Source organism: Alosa sapidissima, chromosome 23 (genome assembly GCF_018492685.1).
Source record: "Alosa sapidissima isolate fAloSap1 chromosome 23, fAloSap1.pri, whole genome shotgun sequence".
In the NCBI taxonomy this organism is placed as follows: domain Eukaryota; kingdom Metazoa; phylum Chordata; class Actinopteri; order Clupeiformes; family Clupeidae; genus Alosa; species Alosa sapidissima.
In genome coordinates this window covers 3702508-3729848 of record NC_055979.1, presented here as the reverse complement: position 1 = coordinate 3729848, position 27341 = coordinate 3702508, and the positions used below count along the sequence as shown (strand labels likewise).

The 27341-nt window shown below is 42.3% G+C and overlaps 1 protein-coding gene across 1 annotated transcript in view; it reads right to left on the bottom strand.

Moving 5' to 3' along the window:
• thsd7bb (thrombospondin, type I, domain containing 7Bb) overlaps positions 1 to 27341 on the bottom strand; it is an 82375-nt gene that overhangs the window by 28722 nt on the left and 26312 nt on the right. The window contains exons 3-7 of the mRNA XM_042081619.1: positions 20819 to 21752; positions 8393 to 8641; positions 8134 to 8294; positions 7416 to 7571; positions 6294 to 6497 (exon numbers count right to left, since the gene is read on the bottom strand). Of these exons, the coding sequence (XP_041937553.1) occupies positions 6294 to 6497; positions 7416 to 7571; positions 8134 to 8294; positions 8393 to 8641; positions 20819 to 21752 (1704 nt within the window). The remainder of the gene's footprint in view (positions 1 to 6293; positions 6498 to 7415; positions 7572 to 8133; positions 8295 to 8392; positions 8642 to 20818; positions 21753 to 27341) is intronic.

Here is a 27341-nt window from a genome sequence, read left to right as displayed (position 1 = left end):
AAGTTCTCAATGTCTCGTTTTAAATGTCAGGGCCCTCGGAAGTCTACCAATGAAGTGTGGAGATACATTGAGCCTCGTAAATGGTGTAAAACAGTGATTTATTTGCATGGCTAGCCCGATGCCGAAGCACCACCATTGAAAAAGCTGTTGGTAGCATCGGCTAACTAGCGCCAGATTTTGGAGTGCAGGGGATAAGCCGAGATGGGCTATGAGACATACGTTCACACTCGGTATCATGTTTCAATACACTTTAGGTCAATATCACACCGGAATTCTCCTTTAACTTTAGATCAGCACAGTGCATCAGAAGGACTGAGCTAGCAGCCATTCAGGACCTTCACAGGCGATGCTACAGGAGAAAGTGAGGTGGGTCCTCTGTGACCCCAGTCATCCCAGTCTAGCAGGCTGTACAGTACAAGAGCACTCAGATCTGTGCCAGCTGACTCAGAGACAGCTTCTATCCACAAGCAATCAGGATAATCAACTGCCATTGACACTACACAACAACATGTCACAATTAAAAAGCTTTCACATTCCATATGATTGGGATAACAACCACCCCCACACACCTGTTACTGTTTACAGTGGCTTTTCTATCTGCACTGTTTACATTGCCACCTATATCTTAATTAGTATAGACATTAATTGCTATAAAATAGAGCACTTTCACACAAATGTGTATTCTTTAGGGCACTCTTTCACACCTACACTTGCAGATGTCAGCCGAAGCAAATGCATACATAGCAGGGCTGCCAACTTTTCAAAAAACCTTGGAGTGAGATTTGGTGGGGCCAACCAACATTTTGCTGCGGAAATTTTTGTTTGGCTCATTCAGCATTATACCGTACAGTAAAAAAAACGTACATCAGTGGTTCTCAGGTGTAGGGACCAGGCATGGATGGATTATGAACTTTCGGGGCCCTGGGCCCACATGTATGAAGGGCTCCCCACTAATTGTCGCATATGTGGAAGGGGGGTTTGGGGGTCCTCCCCCAGAATTTTTTTCATTTGTTTGATGTGATTTCTGGTGCATTTTGGTAGCTTAGAAATCTACTAGACACACCCTAGCGGCAGCAAATTACATTTGCTTCCAGGGCTAGTCTAGCAACTCTCCGTTGGCTTGTGAGCTCGAAAAATTAAACTTCTATCAGGCCAATCAAATCGTCTATAGAGTCGTTAGGGGGGCATAACATAATGATTGATGGCAGAGTTCCAACGGTTTGGCTTGAATTCCCTGCTACTTGAAAACAAAGAAGATGGATATTGCTGTTGGCCAACAGTGTGACACGAGTTAAGCTTGTTTTGAGATGGCAAAAGTTTGAACTAGCCAACTAGCTCCGCTGGTGGGAAAACGCATGGGACTCAGTGCTGTCCTATTGCGTGCCGAGGGAATTTAAAAGACAACCGATTATCCCGCCCCTCGGACTGAGCACTGCGAACGTTTTAATGTGGGTCTGGCTCGTCAGGCTAGCATTTTGGGGATGGCCAATACTAAATTCAATCAGATTCATAGCCTACATCCTGATGTGTTGATATTGAGGCAATGATTCTATGCAAAGGCTTGGGCTTCAGGGCCCCCTGACACCTTGGGCACCTGGGTCTGGGCCCGGAAGGCCCGTGCAGTAATCCATCCCTGGGACCAGGGTCTCAGAGTTAAATGCACATTGGTATCAAAGGGATCTAGCCTACTACTAGGACCATGGGCGTCGGAGGCATTGTGAAAGTGGGTGGGACATTTCAGAGAGTGGGTATGGGGGTCCTCCCCCAGAAATTTTTTTTTGGACTAGATGCAATTTCCTGAATTCTGGTACATTTTAACAGGTTATTTAGATACTTCTATATAACAAAATAAAGCCAGCCTACGAAATTAATAAAAAGTAAATCATGCATAATTTAAAAATAACTCAATAGGCTACTTGGCTACGCAATAAGGTTTCCATTACAGCACCGCAGACGTTCAATGAATGCATGAAAGCGGATGGTTTGTTTGAAATCCCGACACTCTTTCAACTACATGGAACGTAATAGTGATTATCAAATACCTCCCCAGATTTCAGTGCCCATCAGTCCCAACATTTAACAATATAATCAAACAGTCCAAAAGTAAATTAAATATCAAAGTAAACCGTGAATCCAATGAAAATGACAATGAAGCGCTAAACAGATGCTGAAAACAGCACTGGTATTTCGCACGGCAAAAGTGAGGGGGTCCAAACTAACCATTTTAAAAAGTGGGTGGGTGTTTTGTAAGAATTTAAGAAATGTTTGTATATTTTAACTTTTAAATGCATCAATCAGGTGCACTTTCAAAATAAATTCAGAGGTCAGACTTGCTTATTTTTATGGAAATATTTGTGCTGTAGCCTAAGCTATTTTGCACTTCAGAATTATAACCATGCACACACAGGTGGAATAGTTAGGTGATATTGCAATATGTTCACAACCACAAAAACATATGCTACATTTCACAGTTCAGAAATGTAAAAAAATGTGTTGACATTTCAGCACTCCATGAAATTATGCAGAAGTGGTCACCTGTGTTATTCAGCTAGTTTATTTAAGATAATATATTGGTCATTGTAATGGCCATAGCCTATAGCCTACATGCTATTCCTTTTTCAGGATATACCCATATCTGCATGATGTGAATGTTTGCATATGGCTTATGTCAGGCTTTATATCAATATTTGTGTCTCGTTATTGGATTTTCTTCATATTTTTGCATTAATGTCACTAGGAAGCATGGCAATATAAATATATTCATTTATCTGTAATGGGATTGGCTGGAACCTGACAATATAAGAACCACGATAGTGGGATAATCTATGGCTGAGCAATTTACAAAAATGTAAGTAGGCCTACTGACAAATAGTTTACATTAGAATACATTAGAATTTCGCCCCAATGAGGCTATGTAGAAATGTGTTGCAATTGCAAACAGGATTACTCAGGAACCACTTATTGCACAAAGGCATGCTTTATATCCTCGTATTCGGTACGGTTTGCTGTTTATTGTGATATTGGGTTTGCCACGTGTTGTGTGAAGGGTTAGTGAAATATTAAACCGAGAGTAATGGGTGTGCACTGTGCAAAATGCAAATATGATTAGCCTAAATTGCACGTCGGTTCAATGTTAATTTTCTCGCGAACCATATATCACAGCAACTTGGCGCTAATAATAGCTTAGATTCCGCACGTTCACCTGATGTGTGATATCATATGTATAGGTTTAGTTTAGTTGAACCTCATCTGCCAGGTATTTGACCTACCAGGTTGACACTTCAGTGTGAAAAATACTCAATAATACTCAAAGCATACCTGAAGCCGGGGAAATGCGGGGGGAATGCGCCTGGGACGGTTTCTGAAGTAGCATCGCAAATGAGAGAAAATGTATAAAATTCCACAGACAGGGGGTGCTCTTGAACGCTCTCACCGTCTCTGAAAGCATAACCGTGGCTCAACAGGTAGATCTATAGATAGGCTAAACTAATTTTTCAGGCATCTGACCGACCGGGTTGACACTTCAGCGTGAGAAATCGGGGGTGTGGCGTGTGAGTGTGTGAAACCAATCAAATGCGTGTGTCTCACGGCCAATGCGTGAGAGTTGGCACCTATGATACATAGTCTACTCTTTTCTCTCTGTTTTACTCCCAAATACATCCATCTCCACAGACACTTACTTAAATCTTGACTGTTTAGTAGACAGCCTGTCAGTAGAGAGAACAGAAAGAGACTGAGAGAGAGAAATGGAGAGAGAGAAAGAAAGAGAGATAGCAAAAAAGAGAGAGAAGGCGAGAGAGACTGAGGAAGTCTGTGTTCAACCTCAGCCAATCAAACAGAAAGAGGAGGCTTCCATAGGTTTTTTCCTTTCTCTTGACTCTTTTCACACTCCTGTCCTCCGTGGCCGGGCAGGAAGCACGTGAGCTGAGCTGAGGCTGCCGGTGGAGGGGATGGGAATGTGGGCTGTCTGCCCGTAAGCAGCGACGACAGAAATCTCCAGGACTCACAAGCCACAGATAGAGGGACGCATGTGAAGCTGAGGCGTTTGTTAATCCTCAGTATTGATCCACTGCATGACAAGTTTAAGTAAATCTCTCTCTCTCTCTCTCACACACACACACACACACACACACACACAGTTACACATACACACATCCTCAGTACTGATGCTCTGCATGAACAAGTACATGTAAATCTCTCTCTCTCTCTCTCTCTCTCTCTCTCTCTCTCTCTCTCTCTCTCTCTCTCACACACACACACACAGGGACGTGCACAGGGGGGTTGGTCAGGTTGCCCGGGCAACTGCCCATATGCCCTTCTCAACTCACGTTGCCCTTCCGAGGGGGGAGAAAAATAAATAAATAAATCGTACAATAGGTGCAGAATTTTACGTAGGCCTAGATAAAAAAAAAATCGCAAAGCCTCATTCACTTCCATTCAGGCACCGAAGGTGAAAGTCAGTAGGGGAAGGGCAAACTCTGTTTACGTGGCTGCAGCGCTGCACGCGACCGGCACCTGAGCTGAGCCTGCATGAACGGCCCTATAAGGAGATTGTCACCTTTGTCTGGTGAGACGACTCAACGTTGTATATAAAAATATATTATATGTGTATTGTTTGAAGCCAAGATGCCCACTGAAAAGAAGTGGATTCAGGAGAGAGAGAGACAATTCAGGGAGGCAGCAAAGGGTAGCACATCACTGCAGGGTTGGCTGCGAAAAAGCCAACCAGCAGGTAAGACAGAGACTTTGCACTCAGTAGTTAAAGTGTGCTGTATTTCAGTATTTTACTTCTTTGTGTATATATATATTTTAATAAAGACCCTGTTTTTCTCAGTCCTTCATATAGCCCATGAGGTTTTTTTTTATTTATTTTTTTGGGGGGTGCTCTTTTTTCAGGCCAGAGCAACTGCCCCTCAAAATTCCTGTGCACGTCCCTGCACACACACACACACACACACACACATCACGAGTACTAAGGCACTGCATCAACAAGTATATGTAAATATCTCTCTCACACACACTCTCTCTGTCTCACACACACACATATTCATCTAGGCAGGCTATCTCTCTCTATGTCTCTCTCTCTCTCTCTCTCTCTCTCACACACACACACACACACACACACATCTTAGGTATGCTGTAGGCTAAATATTCTCACATTCACTATTCCTCTTCTCCATCTCTTACACACTTACACACATATACAATTACATACACACACATGCATGCTCGCTCACAAACACACACACACTCACACACACACACACACACACACACACACACACACACACACACACTCCCTGTCTCCCAAATATTGTTTTGAATTGTTTGATCTTTTGATATTTTGATTGTGTAGCACTTTGGTCAACAGTTTTTAAAGTGCTTTATAAACAAACCTGACTTGACACACACACACACACACACACACACACACACACACACACATGCTCTCTATCCAATCCACATTCCTTCGCTTGAGCCTTCTCTATATTGATGTGGTAATGGAGCAGGTAATTGTGTCTGTAATGACCATCATTAACATCGCAACACAGTGCTGGGATCTTCACTCTCCCTGGTTGACAGCTGCAACTCTGATTGATGCCTCACATTCATTACCACAGAGTCCTGGCCAGCTGAGCTGACCAGCAGCACTACCGGAGAGAGAGATGCCTGCGCATGGCTGGAATGGATAAACCGGAGTGTGTGTTTGTCCGTGGGTGTGACAGAGAGTGAAAGAGGGACAGAGAGAGAGAGAGCGAGAGAGAGAGGGTGTGTATAATCTTGTAGTCTGGCTAGTATATTCAACCCTCAGTCCAAAACATATGACAGCACATTGACAGAACAATATGTGTCCATGCATATGTTATAGCATAACATTTCCTTTTTTTTCAAAGCAAACTGTCAGCTGAAGTGAAGCTGTTCATTATTATGATCGCTGCTCTGATATTGCTGGTTTTGGTGGTCATGTAACATTTATCAAAGTCTTGCTAGTCATGTACTAGCCAGTGATTTGGAGATTGGATTCAACACAAAAGCAGTCATGCTTTTTAAACGCCCTGTAGACTACAGATAGCAAGTTCAAATCAAAGCACGTTGATTCCCCTTGATTCCACTCCCCTAAACTTCAGACAAAAAAGTAGATTGAAGTGACTCAAATTCATTGCCTTGCCATATGGAAGACTGTATTGCACCCATGTAACTTTGGTGGTGAATCATCATCGCACAGATAGATTGTTTTTGTGGCGTGTGTGGCATATCGTCTGCCATACTGTGCAGCCCAGCACAGAACGTACCTGTTGTGTTCACACATTCCACTTTCTGCTCTTGGGTCCCAGGACCACAAGTTCCTTCCTGTGGGGTGCAGGGCCCTTGTGAGGTCAAACGCCAGGTGAAACAGGAAGTGGGCTTGTCGCAGGGCATGGCCTCGGTCAGGTGTGGGCAGCTCTCGAAGACTCCACCAGTCCCTCCCAACACAGACCGCCTCCGCACATGAAACCCTTTTGGAGAGAAATGTATGTGTGTGTGTTGTGTGTGCCCAAATGTATTTGTGTACACACACATCATCAGTCAGAAGATTCCTATGGAAGAGAGACCTTGCATGAACCTTGCACTAGGAGCTCGTTTACATCATGTAAAGTTTGGCACTTGCCAAGTGTCTTTGGTGGAAGCATATGTGGAATCCACAGAACGCTGTTTTTAGGAGTTTTGTTTGTGCGAGAAAATAGGTGTTTTGTTCTTTTCTTATGTGGTTCAAGGTCAAGGTGTTATTATGGTGGTTACTGTTTTGTTTTGCTGTGTGCTTTGGGAAGGAGTTGGCTGTACTGTTGTTTGGAGTGATGTGTGGGTACAGTTGCATTATTTTAGACAGTGGTGTGGTTGGATGCCATGTGGACTAGATGATGCTGGGTTAGAGTATTCAACAGATTTTGCTGAGTTTGAGTGTTGACGTGGTGTTATTGACTAAGGCTCATCAACACGATAACTATACAACAACGATAATGGTAAGAATTAGTTTTAAGTATCACTATAGTTAATTGCAAAGACAAGGTCCACACCCATAATGACAACAACATGAAGAATGAGATCACTGGAGGTCACTCTCAAAGCGAATTTTGAGAATAATATGCAAGGTGTCTGCAGATTAAATATTAAAGTTCCATTAAAGTTGAATTTAACTTTTTAAGATATTTTTTTTAAAGTATATGAAGTGCAAAAAGTAAGGAATATCTGAGTCCCAGAATGACACTTAAAGTTGGGCAGGCTGAGAGTACAAAGATAAATTCCGACAGGGCAGTTTGCTGGCCAACATTCATATCGTCCACATATCACCCACTCTTACCCCAACCAATATCAATCATGTATGTTTGTGTTGACCAGATGTTGCTGGGTGAGTGTGCTGTGTTTGTTCTCCTGACCTCTCTTCCCCTGTGACTCGAAGCACTCATCATGAACACAGGGTCCCCACTCTGACCAATCAGTCAGCAAGCAGAGCTGAGGACAAGTGATGGAGCAGCTCTGCACCATTGAGGGGATGGGCCCCGAGCACAAGTCCCGCCTCACTGGCCGCAGTTCTGCAACAATGAGAAACAGATCACAGAGATAAAAGAAGGGAGATATATCAGCAGAAAACAAAACAGCGCCTTTGGGGTTAACAAGGCTAATATACTGTAAGTCAGAAGTGTTGCGCAACACACACTTCTACAGCAGAAGAAAAGTTTAGTGCTGGAGGGAGAGAAATATGATTTGAAGCCTCTCACATCACTTCACAAGAGCCTCACCGATTACCATTTAAATTAAAATGCAGAAATGTACGCAACACATTTAATCCTCCCCACACTCCTCTCTAAGACAAGACATCACCCATACATTACTGAAAAGCTATCCAATTTTCCCCTCATAGAAACAATTTTCTCCTCTTAAAAATGCTCCCCCCACACACACACACTCCTTTCAAATTGATGCATGCTTTGATTGAGCTAGCAGAAGATAAATACATATTTTTTTATGGAAACAAATAAGCCCAATGGCACCCTGAATACTGAAGTTAATCTCAGAGTGAATGAAAGTCTTACATCTATACTACTGGAGCACTCATGTGGAGCTGAGTGACTGCTCTTTGGCCAGCGTGCTTACTGTGTGAGAGGGATGTGACGTTGTCCAGGCGAACGCAGTACACTTCCCTGGTCTGGATGCCACCTCCACAGAGGACGCTGGCATTACCATGGCGATGGTCCTGCTGACCCAGCAGAGGAAGGATCTGGCATTCACCCCAGTCTGTCAGCAGCCACTGGTAGCTGGAGCACCAACACACACACATACACACACATGGTTCATCACACACGAACCCAAGAAAATATGATTTTTCCCTTTGTTGCTTTATTTTGAGTCATACCTTGGGCACAGTGGGAGCAGGTCCCCAATGAGATTACAAGCCTCTCTTTCCTCCAGGGCGGGGCATTCCTTTCCTTCTCCAATCAGAAGCCCTTTCACATGACGCTTCCTGGTCCTGTAGCCAGGAGATTGGTCTGTTGTGCGGCAGGTTTTGGAGCATGGGCTCCACTCCGTCCAATCAGATACCACACAGTCTTTGGGCATTACGCATGAACGGAAGTTCACAGGGGCGTTGTCATGATCACAGAGGCTTTGAATAGAATATGTAATAACACATTTATTAATACATTTAGACTTGTTATTATACCATATAGGGATGTAACGATATGCTCAACTCAAGTTTTGATATGATTCACAATTTTAAGTCCACAATGCAATTTTCTCACAATTTGTTTTAGTTAAATAAGCTGCATTCAGTGTAGCTGCCCATATTATTATTACAATATTATTATTATAATTATAATTATTATTATTATTATTATTACTATTATTATTATATAAACTACTGATATAAAATGAAAAAATACTGTATTTCTGCAGATATATTAGCATACTATTACTATAAGGCTTAGGCTCCAACAGCTCTTTCTGCCTCTTTCTGTCTCTTGCTGCTTCAGCTGTCATTAGCACTGGTTGAAGCCAGGAATGGGCTAACTCATCATAGTCTACTGATTGGACTGTTCAGTTTTCCCACGTGTGTTCAAGTTTCAAAGTGATACCTTTTTTCTCCTTGGGACAGGCCTTTTGAGCCTGAGAAAAGACATTTCCATTGGGATTATCGGTACTACCAGAAACCGAATTTAATAGCAATTTATCAACAACAGTCCTTGGCTTGCACGATTGTGAACGTTTGGATTAAATATGTGTCCTGAGGAGGGGTGTCTGTTGAGAGACAAGGAGAGGCTGTGTATGGTAGGCTACTTCTGTAGGGTACTCTTTGTCTTCGGGAAAGTTGCACATAGCTCTACAACAATGAAAGAGCTCTGACGTTTTTAGCGGATTCACGGTCCATCGTTACAGCCCTAATACTACAATAATTATGAACGCCGCGCAGCGAAGCGGCGGTCATATAGGTTAAGTCAGATTTTTTTTTTTTTTTTTTTTTATTTATTTATTTTTTTCGCATGCCCAAATTTCCGTCAAGGATTCCCGGGACACTGAAAGACCGGGGTACACGAAACTTGGTGGGCATGTAACCCCACATGGATAGCATAGAACCATCGTTTTTCGTTTTGATCTGTAGCCCCCCCGCTGGACTGGACCCCCCGAAAGGAGGGTAGGGTAGAAACAGTTTTCTGTGAATATCTCGAGAACCGTAGGGTTTAGGAGGACCATTTTTTTTTGTATGTTGATCTCAAGGGGCCATGTCAACCCATTCCATAACCACTCATTTCATGTATAGCGCCACCTAGTTAAACACAAAAAAGTAAAAATGAGGTGTTGTAATCGCAGGTATCTGTGACCTAACATAGTCAAAACTGCATGAAATTGGAAGTGTAGGATCATTATGACACCCTCTGTATACACGCCAAGTTTTGTGGAATTCCGTTCATGGGGGGCCACACCATAGACTGTATATATAGAACTGGACAGTGTGGCTGCATTCTACAGTGTTCTATGGAATTGAAGCCGCCGAGGCGACGCCATCTTGGAAAATTTGGAGCCAATTTGAAGTGCGGCTGCGCAGCAAAAGTTGAAGCATGCGCAGTGAAGAGGAGTCGCGGTCAGGCACGCCCACTCAGTTGCCACTCAGCGAGTTAAACACGCCCCTTGTCAAGTGAAACCCGCCCCCTTCTCCTTTCCACAACGCAGGTCGACTCGGCGCAGAAGGCTAGCTGGCTGGATGAATTTTGCGGCTGTGAGTGAGCTAAACAGTACAAACAACAATCTGTTTGTTCTTGTCTGGTAAGTGTTGCGTATCAATTGAAAAGTTTTTTTTTGTCTATTGGTGTTCTTAAATACGTCTAAGAGAGCTTATTAAGTTGATTATAGACTGTGACAATTTAGTATGGTGAATACTAATGAGCTAACAACAGAAATACGGACAGCGAATTAGATGCTAACGTTAGCAGCTACATTAACGTTACCGTTAACGGGAGGCTAAGTTAGTCGTTGAAGTGAAGATTAGCACACAGCTCCCGTAACAGTCGATGCATGATATACTTGGTTTTATTAGTTGTTGCTGTTTTCAAATATCTCAATCTTAATGTATGCCATCTCAACATGGAGTAACCATTGACTGTACATGGGGATTAATAACACTAGACAGTCAGTACAGTATATGATGTGATAAAGCAACGGTATGATGTGATAAAGCAACGCAAGTTAACGTTAACGTAATGTGAAGCATGGACCTCATCAACCCGTCATGTTAATGTAACTACTAGCCAGTTTGCCAGCGTTGCATTTTTTCTAACGTTAACGACAGACACCTGTTAGAGCTACTTCTGTGATGGTAGGTCGGTAGCATAGACTGTAAAAAAAATAGATCGGTAGGTCGGTAGTTGTAGACCGCATAAGTGAATGATCGATAAATGAAACGCCTGCATTAAACACTACGCCAAGAACCAGTCACTTCCCAGGGATATCGTGAACATTTGAGAAAGACCTTAGTTTGTCATCTAACGTCCATGATCAGTCATACTGATAACGTTATTTTTCAAGCTGACGCAAGTTAATAACATTCACACCGCATATTTAAATGTGTAGTTAACATTAGGTAGGCTGTAAAGTTTATTGCACACACATATTTAATTAATTGGTATTACTAGTGGTGTTGAGTGCCTGATTAGATGCTTTGTAATGTTGTAAAATTGTCTGACTAACTTTATTGTAACTTTCCTTTTTGCAGGTAAGATATGGGTGATTGCTGAATGTACTGGAGGTGGCGGCAAGGTGGTCTCCATTATCTACATTAGTCTGCAAGCAAGGGAATGCCTACGTGAAGTGGTTTGGCTGGAGTGGTCTGAGGTGGCATGTCCTCACCCTTTCTCCAAGTCCCCTGACATCCATCTCCCTGACATCATCACCCACCGTCACTGGATCAACATGAAGCCCCTTATACATGGGACATGGCACAGCACCACTACGTTCTGAAAACACATGACTTTCAATAACTTGCGTGGCACCATGGAAAGTCTGCCGCTGCTCTGAACCTTCTGTTAATGTGACCTCATTCATACTTGAGTCTGTACACATCCCTTTGTTTCTATTTTCTTTATTGATGTCACCCAAACTTCAACTTTCTGTATGCCCCTGAACTCACACAAATTGTAAATTGCAATGCGCCATTTAACCAGTGGTGTAGTCTAGTTAGTTAGTTGTAGTGGTGGGTATACTGTGAGCAACCCCAAATGTTATTAAATACGTATCCTTGCCTATTTTAAATGGGTATACTGAGATGATGATGCTTTTTAAATGGGTTTACTGGGTAGTCCTGTGTATCACGTAGACTATACCATACCACGGTCATTTAACTGCCTTGGTATTTAAGTCAGAGGCCATTGCTTAGTATTTAACTGTAGCCTACACAAAGATGTAGACGTTAATAAAATAATAATTATTTGTTGATACTAAATCAATATTGAATGTTTTTTTTTTTTATTTCTTTTGTCATTCAGAATGCTGTAACATGACTGGTCTTCAATCAGCCAAAGAGGACACATCGTAACTCCTCTCCTAGTTACTCTCCATTGGCTCCCTACAGTAGCCAGAATTCAATTTAAATCTCTCACTTTGGCCTATAGGACACTGACTGGATCTGCTCCTTGTTATTTTAATTCAATGATCAAGATATACATCCCCAACCGCCCACTGCGGTCTTCTGATGAGCTTCAGTCTTAAACGCTAGGTCAAATTCAAGACTCTTTTCCTCAGTGGTTCCATGTTGGTGGAATGAGTTGCCCAGTGCTCTTCGTTCTTGTGATAGTTTTTGGTCTTTTAAGCACTTCTTATACATTATGGTTTGTATGCAGTAGTACTGTTTTATTTTCATTATAGGCTGTTGATTCATTTTACATTTTTTATTATTGATATTCTCTTTAATGTAGTCTTACCATGTTTTTGATATTATTGATTGAATGGGCATTATTATTTATTATTGCTTTCCCCCCTCATTGTTTATTTCATTAGGCTATTGATTGATCCCTGTTTTAAGTATTATATTGTTTTGTATTTGTTAAGGGTAACCATAACCATCATCATCATAATGGGGTATTTTCTTATGCACTTGAAACAAAGAATAAAAATGTTTCTTTAAACGTAGTACCACTTTAAACACATCACACACTGAACAGCAAAGTAGCTTCCTGATTATGTGTAAAATGTTTACAGAGTATCCTGATGTAGTAGGTCCATGTTCTCATATTTTTACAGCTGACATGAAGGCTGCAGCATTACATTTTTTATTTATAATGGAGCACCCTCTCTGGTGAAAGACTAGCAAGCCTGTGGTAGAGGCATACGATTACAGACATATTGAGAGAGCCTATCAATGAGTTGTCACAGTTTTCAATTTAGACGTATTATTTTGAAATGGGGTACGTCTATGGGAGGATTTACACATCACTGGGAATACCTGATCAAATCATACCAATGCAAAATGCTTCTCCAGCAGTGCAATCGCAGGTAACAACGATACCTTAACTCAGCATTTTCAGATACCGCTGTTATGAGCATTCTAAGCAAATTGTCAATTTGTAACTTTGAATCCTACCTCACGTTAAGCTATGGTCCAATAATGTGTTCACTAAAACACAAGTAAAGTTATTTGTCGGGCTGATTCATAAATGGGCATACCGAGGTTGTCGACCTAGCAGGCTAGGTGGCGTTTATTGCCATTCGCAAAACTAAGCAAGAGTTAACGTTAATGAAACTTAACATCGCCTTCTCCAGTGACAAAGTGTATTCAAATGAAGTTGCAACGATGATGGCGGCAATCACTGGTTACGTTAAACCATTTGAAACAAGTAGGACTGTAAATTATGGGGACTATGGCTAACGTCACTTCGGATCAATATAGCAGAGCCCTTTTACTTTACCTATCAACTGGCTAATGCTAGCATGATGTAGCATGCTATGAGCTAATATACTTAGCATCTACGAAAGAACAGCACATATCTTTTTTCACAAAGAATCTGTAACAACTAACAACGATGTCTCTTACAAACAACTACACAATGTATGACTATCAATATGTATTTAGTCAGACTGTGATAAGATATAGCCTAATGATAATGACAGCAACACTTATTTAGGTTAGATTATGTGTCGAAATCAGGTGTCGTTAAAATAAGTGAGCGATGGCGTGGTAGTGTCTGCAGCCTAGACGGTAAAACATAATGGACAAAGCGTCGTGTCTGCAGCCAGCCAGCTGTCAATCATAGGTGTAAACACGCCCTTTTTAGATTTGTTAATATAACATTAAAAAAAATAATTTCAGCGAGAAAAGAAAAATTGTGTGTATTGAAGCATCTTGAAAACTATTTTTTCGAATAAAAAGTTGTTGATACAAAAATAGTTTTAGGTGAGAAAAGTGACACGGAAAGTTGGCTACTTGGCCATTGAAATACATGGGGATGGGCGGAGTTACACATTGTACTGCAGCCAGCCACCAGGGGGCTCTGGACTAACGCTCGCATCACTCTTAACAGACGGCACACTGTCCAGTTCTATATATACAGTCTATGGGCCACACAATAAATTAATTTATGTTACTATACACCAACTGGCCTGTAGGTGGCTGGAGACAGTTTTCTGTGAATATCTCGAGAACCGTAGGGCCTAGGAGGTCCACCTTTTTTATGTATGTTGGTCTTAAGGCATGGGCATGTCAACCCATCCCATTACCACTTATTTCATGTATAGCGCCACCTAGTTAAAAATTAAAAAGCAAAAAATTAGGTGTTTTCATCACAATATCTCTGGCTGACAAGGTCAAAACTGCACGAAATTAAAAGTGTAGGATCATCATGACACCCTCCGAATGCATGCCAAGTTTTGTGTACTTTCGTTCATGGGGGGCCTTACAATAAAATAATTTATGTGTACATTTAGTGACGTACACCAACAAGGATTCCCGGGACACTGAAAGACCGGGGTACACAAAACTTGGTGGGCATGTAACCCCACATGGATAGCATGGAACCGTCGTTTTTCGATCTGTAGCCCCCCCGCTGGACTGGACCCCCCGAAAGGAGGGTAGGGCAGACACAGTTCTCTGTGAATATCTTGAGAACTGTAGGGCCTAGGATGACCATTTTTTTCCATATGTTTGCCTCCAGGGGTCATGTTAACCCATTTCATGTACACACATGTGCACAGATACACACACACACACACACACACATACATTCACAGTAATCATACGTATGACACATACTCACACAGTAGACATATGTACGCTTGCAAGCACAGGCACATATGCAGGCACACACACAAGCACGCACACACACACACACACACACACACACACACACACACACACACACACACACACACAGACACACACACACACACACACACATAACATAAACATGTACATGCACACATGCACACAATTCAAGAATTTCTCAGAATTATGAACAGGCAAGATGGAGGTGAGGTTGTATAAAATGAATTTTACATGTGAAATCTATGAACTAATCATGTTTTGGTACTTGTTGTCTAGCAGATACCAGTGAGTATTGAGTGTAGATAATGAAATTTAATGAGACAGTTAGAATCATATAGGCCTTTCAGCGTGATTTATTTTTTTGGAAAAAATGTGCTGGACTGGGCGGCGGTCATATTTTGTACCGCTCTGCGGTACATCTAGTTATAATACTATAACAATTGTATTGTGCTTTACTGATACATTTCTTATTAAATAACCAATGTGTTTAGAACTAGCTTTTAGGCCACAATTCATAATCAAAGAAGGCATTGTTATCAGGCATGATGGTTTGTTCATATGATTTTCTGAAATTATTTTATCTGATTTTCTCAGGTTTACATTACAAATAAAAGTGTGACTAATTTCCCATCAGAGGGAGTCAGTTTGTTTGTTAAAACAGAGGGAGCCTGGCACCTCATTTTCACTGCAGACATCTCATGCTCAAGGTGCATTTCGGATCAGACAATGTTACAGTGAGTGTTAAGCAAGGTGCAAGGAATACTTCACACGTTTGAGTGTGACACTGTTAGACCTTGACAGCCTTGAGGACACCTGTTTGATTTGTTGCAGTATAGTTAACAATTACTGTGCAGAAGCATTGCACTCTTTATGATTGGAAATGGAAGGGCCATATTTTTGTTTTAAAATAGCCCTGACCATAGAGGCTATTGACTACATTTCCCTTTGAGAAAAGAAGGTACCTTATATGTGTTTTAATACTGGAGAAAAGTAAAACTATCTGTTAATCCGAAATCAGCCAATCATTGTTGCAACCAACATTACTTTCCTAGCATATATACAATACACTCCTACACATACACAGTCACACACACACACACACACACACACACACACACACACACACACACACACACACACACACACACACACACAATCACACACATTAGTATGCAGCAAATGCCTTTGCATAGATACCATTGCAGTATTGTAGGAAGGTAGGGGAGATCTGTAAAAGACCAAGTAAAAGCTAATTATTCCTGTGAGACTTCTTGTGTCTTCATTTAGTTTGCACCAAAACTAGCTTGCACCACTAACAATACCCACAGTGATCAACTGCATAGTTTTCCATTGTTCAAAACCACAGCTTTTGTGCAAATATTACAGATCAGTGGCATAATTAACAAAAGAGGATAATGGCCATTTAATCAGGTCTACAGCAATGATTAATTAGATTTGTGTTGGTGATAAGTTTGAAGTCATTTCACTTGGTAATTAGGTTGCTAATTAAACAGCCAGGGTGAGCATCAGAACTCAGGTGGGAAATTTAAATTCCAAAACCCGTCCCTTAATAAGATTAAAGTTCTATTTGTGGAGATTAAACGCAAACGTTAATTAATCTGCGTGATGAGGCCTCCTCAAAGTTTCCAGAACTGGCAGTGAGAATACTCCTCTCTCTTGTTTACAAAGGACTTCAAATTGTTGAGCTGGAAAGTGTTTTCTTGTTAACATCTTTTTCCATATGTATTTCACAAAGTTCTGAACTGTCTCCAAACATTTGTCTGTTTTTTCATGTTTCAAAGCAATCCAAAGAGAGAGAACATCTTGGAAGGGGAAAAATAAGCAAAACAAGATCAAAGATTCTCCACAACACTGTCTGACAGCACTGCAAGACAACTATTAGCAGCATTAAGTTAGTATTCAGCGCACAGATTGGTTTCATGTTCCTGACGATATGGCAAGGCACAGAGCATATGCTGGAAGAGATGTTCTCCGAGATCCTTGTTCTTTTGGATATGTAGAGAAGTTTTAGACTGGTGGTGGAAATGGTGGTGGAGATTTAGGAAAATCATGAGACATTATTGAGAGATGAAAGCATCCCTGGTGCCGTGCATGTGGTACTTACACTAATCTCCAAATCCCCAAGGGATCAGCCCTGTCAGGAACAGGCACCTGTGGCTGTGCTCTACACCACACACTGTCCTTCAAAGTTCCCTCCCTCTGTTACCACACACACACACACACACACACACACACACACACACACACACAGACACAGACACAGACACACACACACACACACACACACACACACACACACACACGTGCGTGCACACACACACTATGGCAAGCTATTTTAACATTTAATCAGTAATAATTGCCATCTTCTGAGCAGCCGGGTATGTTCATTCTCTCATTGCAAACGTGTTTTCTCATGTCTTCTCCTAATCTTTTTGTAACTTTGGATTCATTTAGATGAGTTTCTAATGTAACTGGATTCGTAATTTGCACCTGACAAATGAATTGTAATACTGATTCACATTAGCCTCTGCTGAAATCATTACCAAGATACATAGTAGGGTACGGGTAATGGTATTACCTCTGTGGCTAGGACTAGTTTCATACTGCATAAAATCTGGCAATACCAGAATCATGATGGTGGAATATTCTATAGCTTAGCAATTTCCAAAAATATACTGACATTAATATTGCATTCAATATAACATTTTATTCACTGAAGTCTTGTCACTAATCCATTGGGAGAAGAATGTACCTTATACTTCTTAGCATTTGTGACCTGAAGTGACCCGTGCTTGTGCATGTGCAGACATCATGTAGCCCAAGACACAATTGATCTCTGCACGCTTAGATCAACTTTTGAATCTAAGCACTTTTGAATCTAATGCAGATATTTGCAGTGATCGCAACCAGGGGTGCGTTTCTAGAAAGCGTAGTTGGCTAACCTCAGTCGCAACCTTCGTACTCGAGAACATCTAGTTACGTTCATATACTACAAAATGTTTCTGTTGTTCATTTCGATGTAATGTTTGTCATGTGACGCAATACATCTCCTTACCCCAGCAATACTTATGTGCTGACTGACTGCGGTCAGCGATCCTATGCGATTTCAAGCTCATACATTTTTGTCACATTCAGCAATAATCTTCTAATGATCTGCTAGCTGCCCATTCCATGAGTATAATCTAAAAAGGCAGCCCAGGCTCCGCAAACTGGAAACAAAAACAAAACCCTGTGTGTAGTTTCTCTGGGAATACTGAAGGGAGGGATGAGCTACCTGTCTGGTGTGTTTCACTTGGTTGTTGGTTAAAATAATGTATGTTGTTTTGGACAAACGCATCTGGTAATAATTTTAAGGGTAAGGCTATTTGCACCCCTGGTACAATTAGCAGTTTATGCTATTTGTACCCTGGTGCAATAAGAAGTGAATTCTATTCGTACCCCGGTGCACACAGCAATGTGTCCTATTAGTACCCCGTCTGGTACAAATATCAATGTATGCTATTCGTACCCCGGTGCACACAGCAATGTGTTCTATTAGTACCCCGTCTGGTACAAATATCAGTGTATGCTATTTGCACCCCTGTGCATTTATTCTGGCATATTGATCACACAATGTAATAATATATATATATGGTTTTTTTTTAAAACAAGCAACATGTTTTTTTGTTGTTGTTATGTAACAGGGTGTGAATAGCTTAGCTGTGTAATAGACACTCTGAATAAGGTATGCTGTTTGCATCAATGTACAGTTAGAAGTGGATGCTATTCGTACCCTGGTGTTTATAGTACTACATGCTATTTACACCCTGGTGCATGAACTAGCTAATTGTTGCAATCAAAACTTCCGTTTGAGAACCGATTTCTTGTTCAAATTTCGCGCCTTCTCTCCAGAGACGTTAGTACACATGCAAACTCACTCTGCCTATACTCAGGCCTGAAAGTCATATTCACAAAATTTCTGTTAACTAACAAAATGACGGTTGTATGTCTTCACTGAACCAAGATTATGAAAATAAAACACAACTTTTCAATCTAAAACTTAATCTGAACAGATATTAGTGCCGAAACGTTTCAGAATTCTTCACTTTCTGCTAACGAAAAAACGAATGTCTGCCATGTTTTTTGTGCACGCGAGCAACGTCTTTTTGTTGTTATGTCACAGGTGTGAATAGCTCAGCTGTGTGGCCAAGGCTATTCGTACCAGGGGTGTAAATAGAAACTCCGTAATTTTAAATAATAGACATATACATAAATAAACACGACCTCCTGCGTTATCGCTGACTGCATCTTTAAGTTTAACTCATTGATATTTATACTTATTCTGTGCAATATATCTGACAACCTCAGCAATACTTAGACATGTATTCTGTGCAGTGTTTTAACTTGTCGTAACGTGCCTTTTGGCCATTTCTGTGGAATGCACAAGGTTACATGTCTGTGGGTTCATGCGTGTCTACGTATGGATGACCTTGCAGCTCAATTGTTGTCAATTTGCCAACAATCATGTCAACATTTGCTATGTGGAAAATAATATGCAAATGTGGGCGACATTTTGTGGGTGTCCACGGACAATCCCTGTGTGTGACAGATTGAAGAGATTGATGTGTAAAGAGTGCTGTGCTTCTGAGTGATGTTACTACAGGATTTAGGGATGACACACATCACATGCACCTGTGCGCGCGCACACACACACACACACACACACACACACCTTCTGTAAGACAGAGACCCAAACACGATAGACACTAACATGCCACGAGTGGCATTGCAATTTATAGAGCTGGAAAGAATCCATTAGCAGACACAAAGCCTGGGGGATGCCATGACTTATTCATATGCTCACACATTCAGTGTAGACACACACACACACACACACACACACACACACCTGAGACACAATAACCTGAGACTGTACAAGTCATACCTGTCTCTCTGCCTTGAAATGCAACTCTTATAGATCAGTCTGACCCCTTGTACAAGAACCCTTGTATAGGTTAGGAAACAATTCCTGAAAACATGTGAAAAGACTGTGAACTGTGTCATACTGAATTGTGGAACTACGTTGTAGACCATTAAGCAGGACATCACCATTTTGTGTGCTCTGCTTTTTGGGGCGATTCTAAAAAGGGGTACTGATGATGCAATGAGTTTCACACTTAACATTACCCATCCCTTTAAGAGTGGAGTGATCAGGTGGACAAACCCCAGAGTGTAGAAGTTCCTTCTACCTGTGCACTAAACACAGGTCTATCAATAATTAGCTGATTTACTCAATAGCATCTGGCTGCAGACCTCATCTGTGGGTACAGAGGGCATTGTGGATTCATCTCAGTCTGTGAGATGTGAGTCTGGTAAATTGTGTTTTCTCAGAGTCTCTTTAGGGTTCAGACGTTTTTACTGCTCTCTCTCTTTCTCTCTCTCTCTCTCTCTCTCTCTCTCTCTCTCATATACACACACAAACACACACAAACACACACACACACACACACACACACACACCTATGTCTTTTAATTATTCTACCTTGTGTCTTTTATGTTGTTTTCTTAATTATTCTTTATCTTTAAATTATTTTAACTTGCACATTTTATGTTTTCTTTTTTATTATATATACACTTTTATGTTTTCTTTTTATTATATTGTATACTTTATGTGAGAAGTCTATGTGATGACGTCATAAAGTACAAAGCAGATGCAGTAATTTTGACCTGATTTTAGCCCACTTGAATCCAATCTGCGGTGCTGAAACACAAACACAAACACACACACACACACACACACAACCCCAGCTCACCCATACTCATTAGTTTGCCTATTTTTGGTAGAACTTTTGAACTGTTGATGTGATATTCTCTATGTGGGTTTTACTAGGATAATAGGATAAATGTTTGGGACAAAAAAGCTGATAGATGGAAGATCTAAATCTCATTTTTATGTATTTTTCCCATCTCTGTATACAAATAACTTTATCTTTCTCGGTCTTTGTCAAGAGATTGACGAGATTGGTGTGAACTCACCTCAGCATTACGTTCTTGCCATCGTTGCGTGTGCATCGCACCTGTCGCGTCTGATATCCAATGTGAATGCCCCATGACTCTCCATCTTCGTGATGGTGGTGGGGGTGGTGGTGATGGTGGTGGTTCACTCGGAATATGCTCTCCGTGTGCCTCCTCACAATCACTGACATCCGGGCCTCATCTGACCTCTTGACCTCCACCCTGCCCGAGTGGTCCTGGACGCTGAAGTCCACCCGTGTCCTCCCAATGGGCAGCGTGCTCCTGACCCGACACTCGCTCCACGGCCCTGCCCACAGGCTGTAGCTGTGCTCCTGCTGATCGTGAGGGCAAGGGGACGGGGCATTGGCGCCGCGGTGACAATGCCGCATCTCGGTCAGGCTGGGGCACTCAGCGCCCCCGTAGAGTGGCGCGGCCAGGACCTGCCTCGTGCGGTGCTGAAGCGGGGGAGTGCCACTGCCAGCGCAGCCCTGGCCCTGGCTCTGGCTCCGGCAGGCTGACCAGTGGGAGAAGGCGGACAGGACACAGTTGATGGGGCAGGGCAGCAGGCACGCCTGCTCGTCGGGCGGAGGCAGGGAGAAGGCCTCGCACACGCGCGGGTCGGCCGCAGCCTGTCCGTCCGTGCGCCTGGTACACGACACACGCCGCCTCTGCACCCCGCGCTGCGCAGTCACACATTCTCTCAGCGACACCGCCGAAGACGAAGCGGTGGAGGAGGGCGGGGCTGGGCTGCAGGGTCCCCACGGTGACAGCTGCCACTCAAAGAGCGTGCGGTGCCACTCGCACACTCGTACGCAGGGGCGCTCTCGGGGCGGACGCTCGGACAGCGCACACTTGGATGGGAGCGTCGTCCAGCCGTCTAAGTGGACGCACCACACGGCCCGGAACTGGCTGCCTGCCGAGCCGCACGCCCCTGACACACACACTCCCCACATCCCTGCAGAGAGAGAGAGAGAACAAAAGAGGATAAGAAAAAGAGAGAAAGACATGAGAAAGATAGAGGACAGACCATCCTGATGTTCTAGTTGTTTTTATTTCATAACCTATATATAGTTGTAAACTTGTGAGGAACAGGTGTGAATGGATAAGGGAGGAGAGGAAGGTTTGAGCAATGATTTTGTGTTCTATCACATCTGAGCTACTGGAACGTACTTGTGAAAAACAAGGGAAGGTAGAAAAACTGTGAGCGGAAAAAAAGACAACACTGGAACTGCTGAAAGAAAACAAAAAAAAGAGAAACGGTAGGTTGATAATAGAGGGGAAATTAAATAGAGTGATAGAGACAATGACTAACATCACTCCAACACCCCTCCAATATTACCCATTCATTAAATCAGGAGATGGAATATGTATAAAGTCTCACCCTCTGTACAGTCACCTTGGCTCAGATCTTTAATGACTACTAAATTGGCAGCTAATTGTGCTGAAATTAAGGCCAATTATTGTCTGATTATCATTAATGAGCTCTCAAACATTAGATCAAACTCGTCTTGATTATGGAACCAAAATATGTACAAAAACAACTGCACACAATGTATACACATACACTCTCACTCTCTCTTTCTCTCTCTCTCTCTCACACACACTCACACACACACACATGGACCAACATATTAACTCCCTGTGTGTAAGGGTTGCAAAGATTGTATTTCTTTAAACAGTCTTTCATTTGTGTGGATAAAAGGACTGTTTGACACCTGGCCTGACAGAGAAGGCATCCCAGAAGTCTCTGATATGAAACATTCCTTCTCACAAAGGGCTGGGATAGTGTGTTCCCCATGGGTTTTCATGGTGTATATTGCTCTTTTTCAAGTCATATGGGTTTGTGTGCGTGCGTGTGTGTGTGTGTGTGTGTGTGTGTGTGCGTGTGCGCGTGCGCGCATGTGTTTGCCCTTGTATTTTGAGACACATAGAGCACTGTGATCCACAGTGATCCACTGAAGAAAGGACATTGATTTCACATTCGTATAATGTCTTTGTTATAGTAGTGATGCTCATATGACTCAGTCTCTCTTGAAGTTTCTTTCACTGCTGTGCCTCATGCAGGTTTACATGATCTTTTAACCCTCACTCAAAGAGTCACTCAATGAGTCACTCTGCTCTGCACTTGCACAGAAACACACACACACACACACACACACACACACACACACACACCAGGGATGGAAATTAAATATTTTTTCCATCTGCCACTGTGGCTGGTGGATTCCAAAATCTACCAGCCACTAAACTGTTTTACCAGCCACTAGAGAAATGGCATGATTGTAGTAATGTGATATGATTGTAGTAGGCTACTTAAAATGATCACGGTTATCAGCATTATTGCGATACGACTAAAATGTGCTGAATTTTGCCCTAAACCTACAAGCACAGTAGCAACAAAACTAAAAGCCAAAAGAACCACAATAATATGCCATAGTGTCATGTCATAAAAGTGGTGTGGCTCCTTTAAGACTCCGTTTGTGTGAGTTCTGGAGCATCCTATAATCGACTCTCCAACTTGATCTAACTATACTGTACATCATCTGATTTAAATATTTACAGGTATCAAGGCTATATTTAACAGATTTATTTTCTGTTTGGCCTGTTATAAAATCATGCACTGAACAATAAATGCACAGCTCAGCTTTAGGAAACGTAATGCTTAGCATTTTGTGAAACTACATTGGAAAAACTCTGGTTTTAATATTTACAGTTATCTAGGCGATATTGTTAACATGTATTTTGTATTTGGCCGTATCGTGTATTACAACAGTCCAAAGTTAGAGACCTAGTAGACATTGCTTCAATTTCAAAACCGGATTACTCCGGAACGGCTGATTGCATAAAGGAATGCTTTACACCTTTGTGTTCGGTAAATTCTGCTTTTTATTCTGATATGTAGCCTAATCTCTTGAATGAAAAGTTTGTGGGATATTCCACCACGACGAATGGGTGTGGAGATGTCCGCCTGTTTGCCTCGTAGGTCTAAATAGTAGCATGTCATCTTGTTTTTCGTGAAGGTGTCGCGGGCCGGATTAAAATAGCTACGGGCCACTTCAAAAGACAAATTCGCGTGAGAATATTAGTCTGTTTAGATACAACGCAGATCCACAGATCTCACTAGATTTGTTTATGCAGTCATCCTGAAATAAGCTAGCAGTGGCACATGAAAGCATAGCGACAGTTTCTTAATAGTAATGGCAAAAAGTGAAGCACTGCACCAGTGACTATAGGCTATGCTGCAGGTGGCGGCTCACTGGTAGTTGTTGAACTTCAAATCAGCACGATTTACGGCTGGTAACGTTACATGATCCCTACAGACACTTTCTTATTTTTAACCGTCAATAACTATGAAAATTATGTAGCAGGTAGACCTTCTCTGCCTGCTATTTCCCCATAGCACCTGGAAGTGCTAATGAAGGGGGCGGGGCATAGGCGTTTGATCAATCTGGCACCAGTGGTGCTACTTAAGAGGGGCAGCAGCCAGTAGCAATGTAGACTCCACTGGTGTAGCCCCTGTCTGCTACCGTCAGGCATGCTGTCTCCCCGTAGACATTTGTGGTTTTATGTCATGTATATTGTGGTGTGTTCTTTGTTTAATCTTCTGTGTTCTGTTCTTTTAGGCAGCACAGTCATGCTGATGGGGAACATGGGTCGTGCTGCTGTCTTGTCTTGTCTTGGTTTTGCTTTGGTTATTTTATTTTTGTTTTTTGTGTTGCCTGTCTTGTCCTTCTGTTTGTAACTTTTATGTTTATTTAGTAGGGAGGTGGCTCTGAGGGGGGCTACTCTGATCATACGTGTGGTGTGGTTTTGTGTATTGCTTATCGCTTTGCAGTGTGCCTTTGCTGTGTAATAGGTGAGCTTTTCTTAATGCTTGCATGTAAAACATTTGTGTGGACGTCCATAGTTGCCACCCTCAGATCTCCACTTCCCAACTTTTGTTTATTAATAAATCTTTTGCTTTGCTGGAATTCATGTCTCCCTTGTGTAATATTTGAACCTACGAGCTGTGTCTGTTTAGAGGTACGATCTCTTAAAGATTCCCTGATGCACTAGGCCTCAGGGTGGCGTAGTCAGGCTACTGTGATTGGCCCCTTGGCCCTTCCTATGTACCACCCTGTTACAATTAGATCGGATCTGACTATTTGTGGTAGCCTATGCTAGCTCTATTGATCTACCCGCCACAGTGGCTGGTAAGTTGACCAAATTCACCCGCAGCGCACAAAACTACCAGCATTTGGCGGGTGGCTAATTTCCATCCCTGACACACACACACACACACATGCACACATTAGTGGACACACACAGAGAGGGAGAGGAGGGAGAGCTCCCTTGGCACGGTGTGTCACATTCCGTCACCGTGGCAATGTGATGGGGTCACACAGGGGTCAATGAAGACACAGGAACAAAGGCACTTGTGTGTGTGTGTGTGTTTATGTGTGTGTCTGTATGCGTGCTAGTCAGTCAGCTAGACAGTGTTGGGGGCTGGGTGCGATTTTACAGTACAGAAAGAATGTTTTTCATGGAATATCCGTGAAGACAGCCATGTGGTACTAGCGTGAAATTGACACACCCTTTTTTACACATGCATACACACACACACACACACATACACACGTTGCACTCTCATGCATACATATGCCATTTAAATTAACACACACACCACAGCCACAGGCTCAAATACACACACACACACATGCATGGCACACACAAACACCCACACACACACACACACGCTCCAAGAATGAATTAAGGAGTAAAAGTCCATGAACATCCATTCACCTCTAACTCCATTATGTGTCCTAGGTTAAAGGGGCTAAAGGTCATTATCTAATTAGTCAACTGTACAATGGGTCATGAGCACTGTTTCGGCCAGTGAACCCTTTTAAATGCATGTGTGGAAAGGCTTGCTGTCGAGTGTAATGGAAATGTCATATCACATCAAGGAGTGCGGCACTCTCAGCTGGTGACTGTCTTATAGCTCTCTTTCAACTTTCAATGTACACACATGCACATACGCAATCACACACACACACACACACACACACATTTTCAGAGGCTGAAAGCTTTCTTCCGTCATTGACAAAAGGCAGCAGATGACAGATTAATTACCCACTAATAGGAACCGAGCCAATTCTGCTGACTTTTACAGCAGGACGCATGGGCCGATGAGTGCAAGATGCTTCTTTTTCTGTCTTCTCTTCTTTCTATCTTCGCTTCACGAGGATGGAGGGTGAGACAGGCGCTGTCAGTGTGCACCACAGGGGAGAGGGGCCAGTGATGAGGATCTTCCTCCAGCTGGGCAATTTAGATTGGGAAGGGGGGACTGGGTGCGATTTAAAAGTCACTCTGGATTTTACCACGCATCGTTTCACTGCAGCTTTAGGTGCGGTGTGTGTGTGTATTGGTGGTTGGAGGTCTCTGTAATGGTTGGATGTGACCACAGGTTCAGATATGCATGTGTTTATGTGTTTGTGTGTTTGTGTGTGTGTGTGTGTGTGTGTGTGTGGTTACAATACAATGGCCTGGGAGTGAATAATGTGCTTACCAACAGGGCTTTTTTTACATGACCCTAAACCTCAACAGTCAAACAAAAAGAGGGTCTCCAATTCTATCAGATTGGATGCTGGTTCAGCGGTAGAGAAAGGGGAAGGCCCAATACTGTTGCCGTATAAACACTTAACAACATTGTTGTAACATGTAGTGATGATGTTGCTGATGTTACATTGAAATGGACATTTTCAGAGAAGATGCTAAGGGTTTGTGAACCAATTTGTGCCCATTCTCTTAGTAGTACACCCCAAGAGCCAGGTTGATGTTAGCCAAAATCAGTGACCTGAAAGACTATGCATCTGTTTTTGCATAATGTAAAATGTGTGGAGTGTAACCATTAACCTCTTTTGAACATTAAAAAATATTTGAGTGTGCGCATGTGTTTTTTGTGTGTGTGTGTGTGTGTGTGTGTGTGTGTGTGTGTGTGTGTGCATAACTGAGAGACAGGAAGCATGTGTATTAATATTTTTTTGTCTCTGATTGAATCTACGTTTGTGTGTGTGTGTGTGTGTGTGTGTGTGTGTGTGTGTGTGTGCATAACTGAGAGACAGGAAGCATGTGTATTAATATTTTTTTTGTCTCTGATTGAATCTACGTTTGTGTGCGTGTGTGCACATATGTGTGTCTGTTGTGTGTGTGGGCATGTGTGTGTGTGTGTGAGTGGGGGGAGGTTGCTGATTATTTTTCATCTTGCCTTGATAATTAATGAACCCGCAGACGAATGAAATGAAAGAATAAAACTCTTAATTAATGAGCTCAAACAAACACAGAAGAACAAAGGATGATCGCAACTCTCACTGCCATAGCAAAATTATTCCCAAATCTCAGTTTATTATGGCAGGGAGGGTTTCTTTGCTTTCAGGGATGGTTGTCTCCCATGAATATGAATGAAGACTTCAAACACTTCTCGGTCAACACGCGTCCAAGATGCTCACACTGCTCAGGTCATAGGTTCGATTCCAGTGGAGCACTCATACTAACACTACGGCTG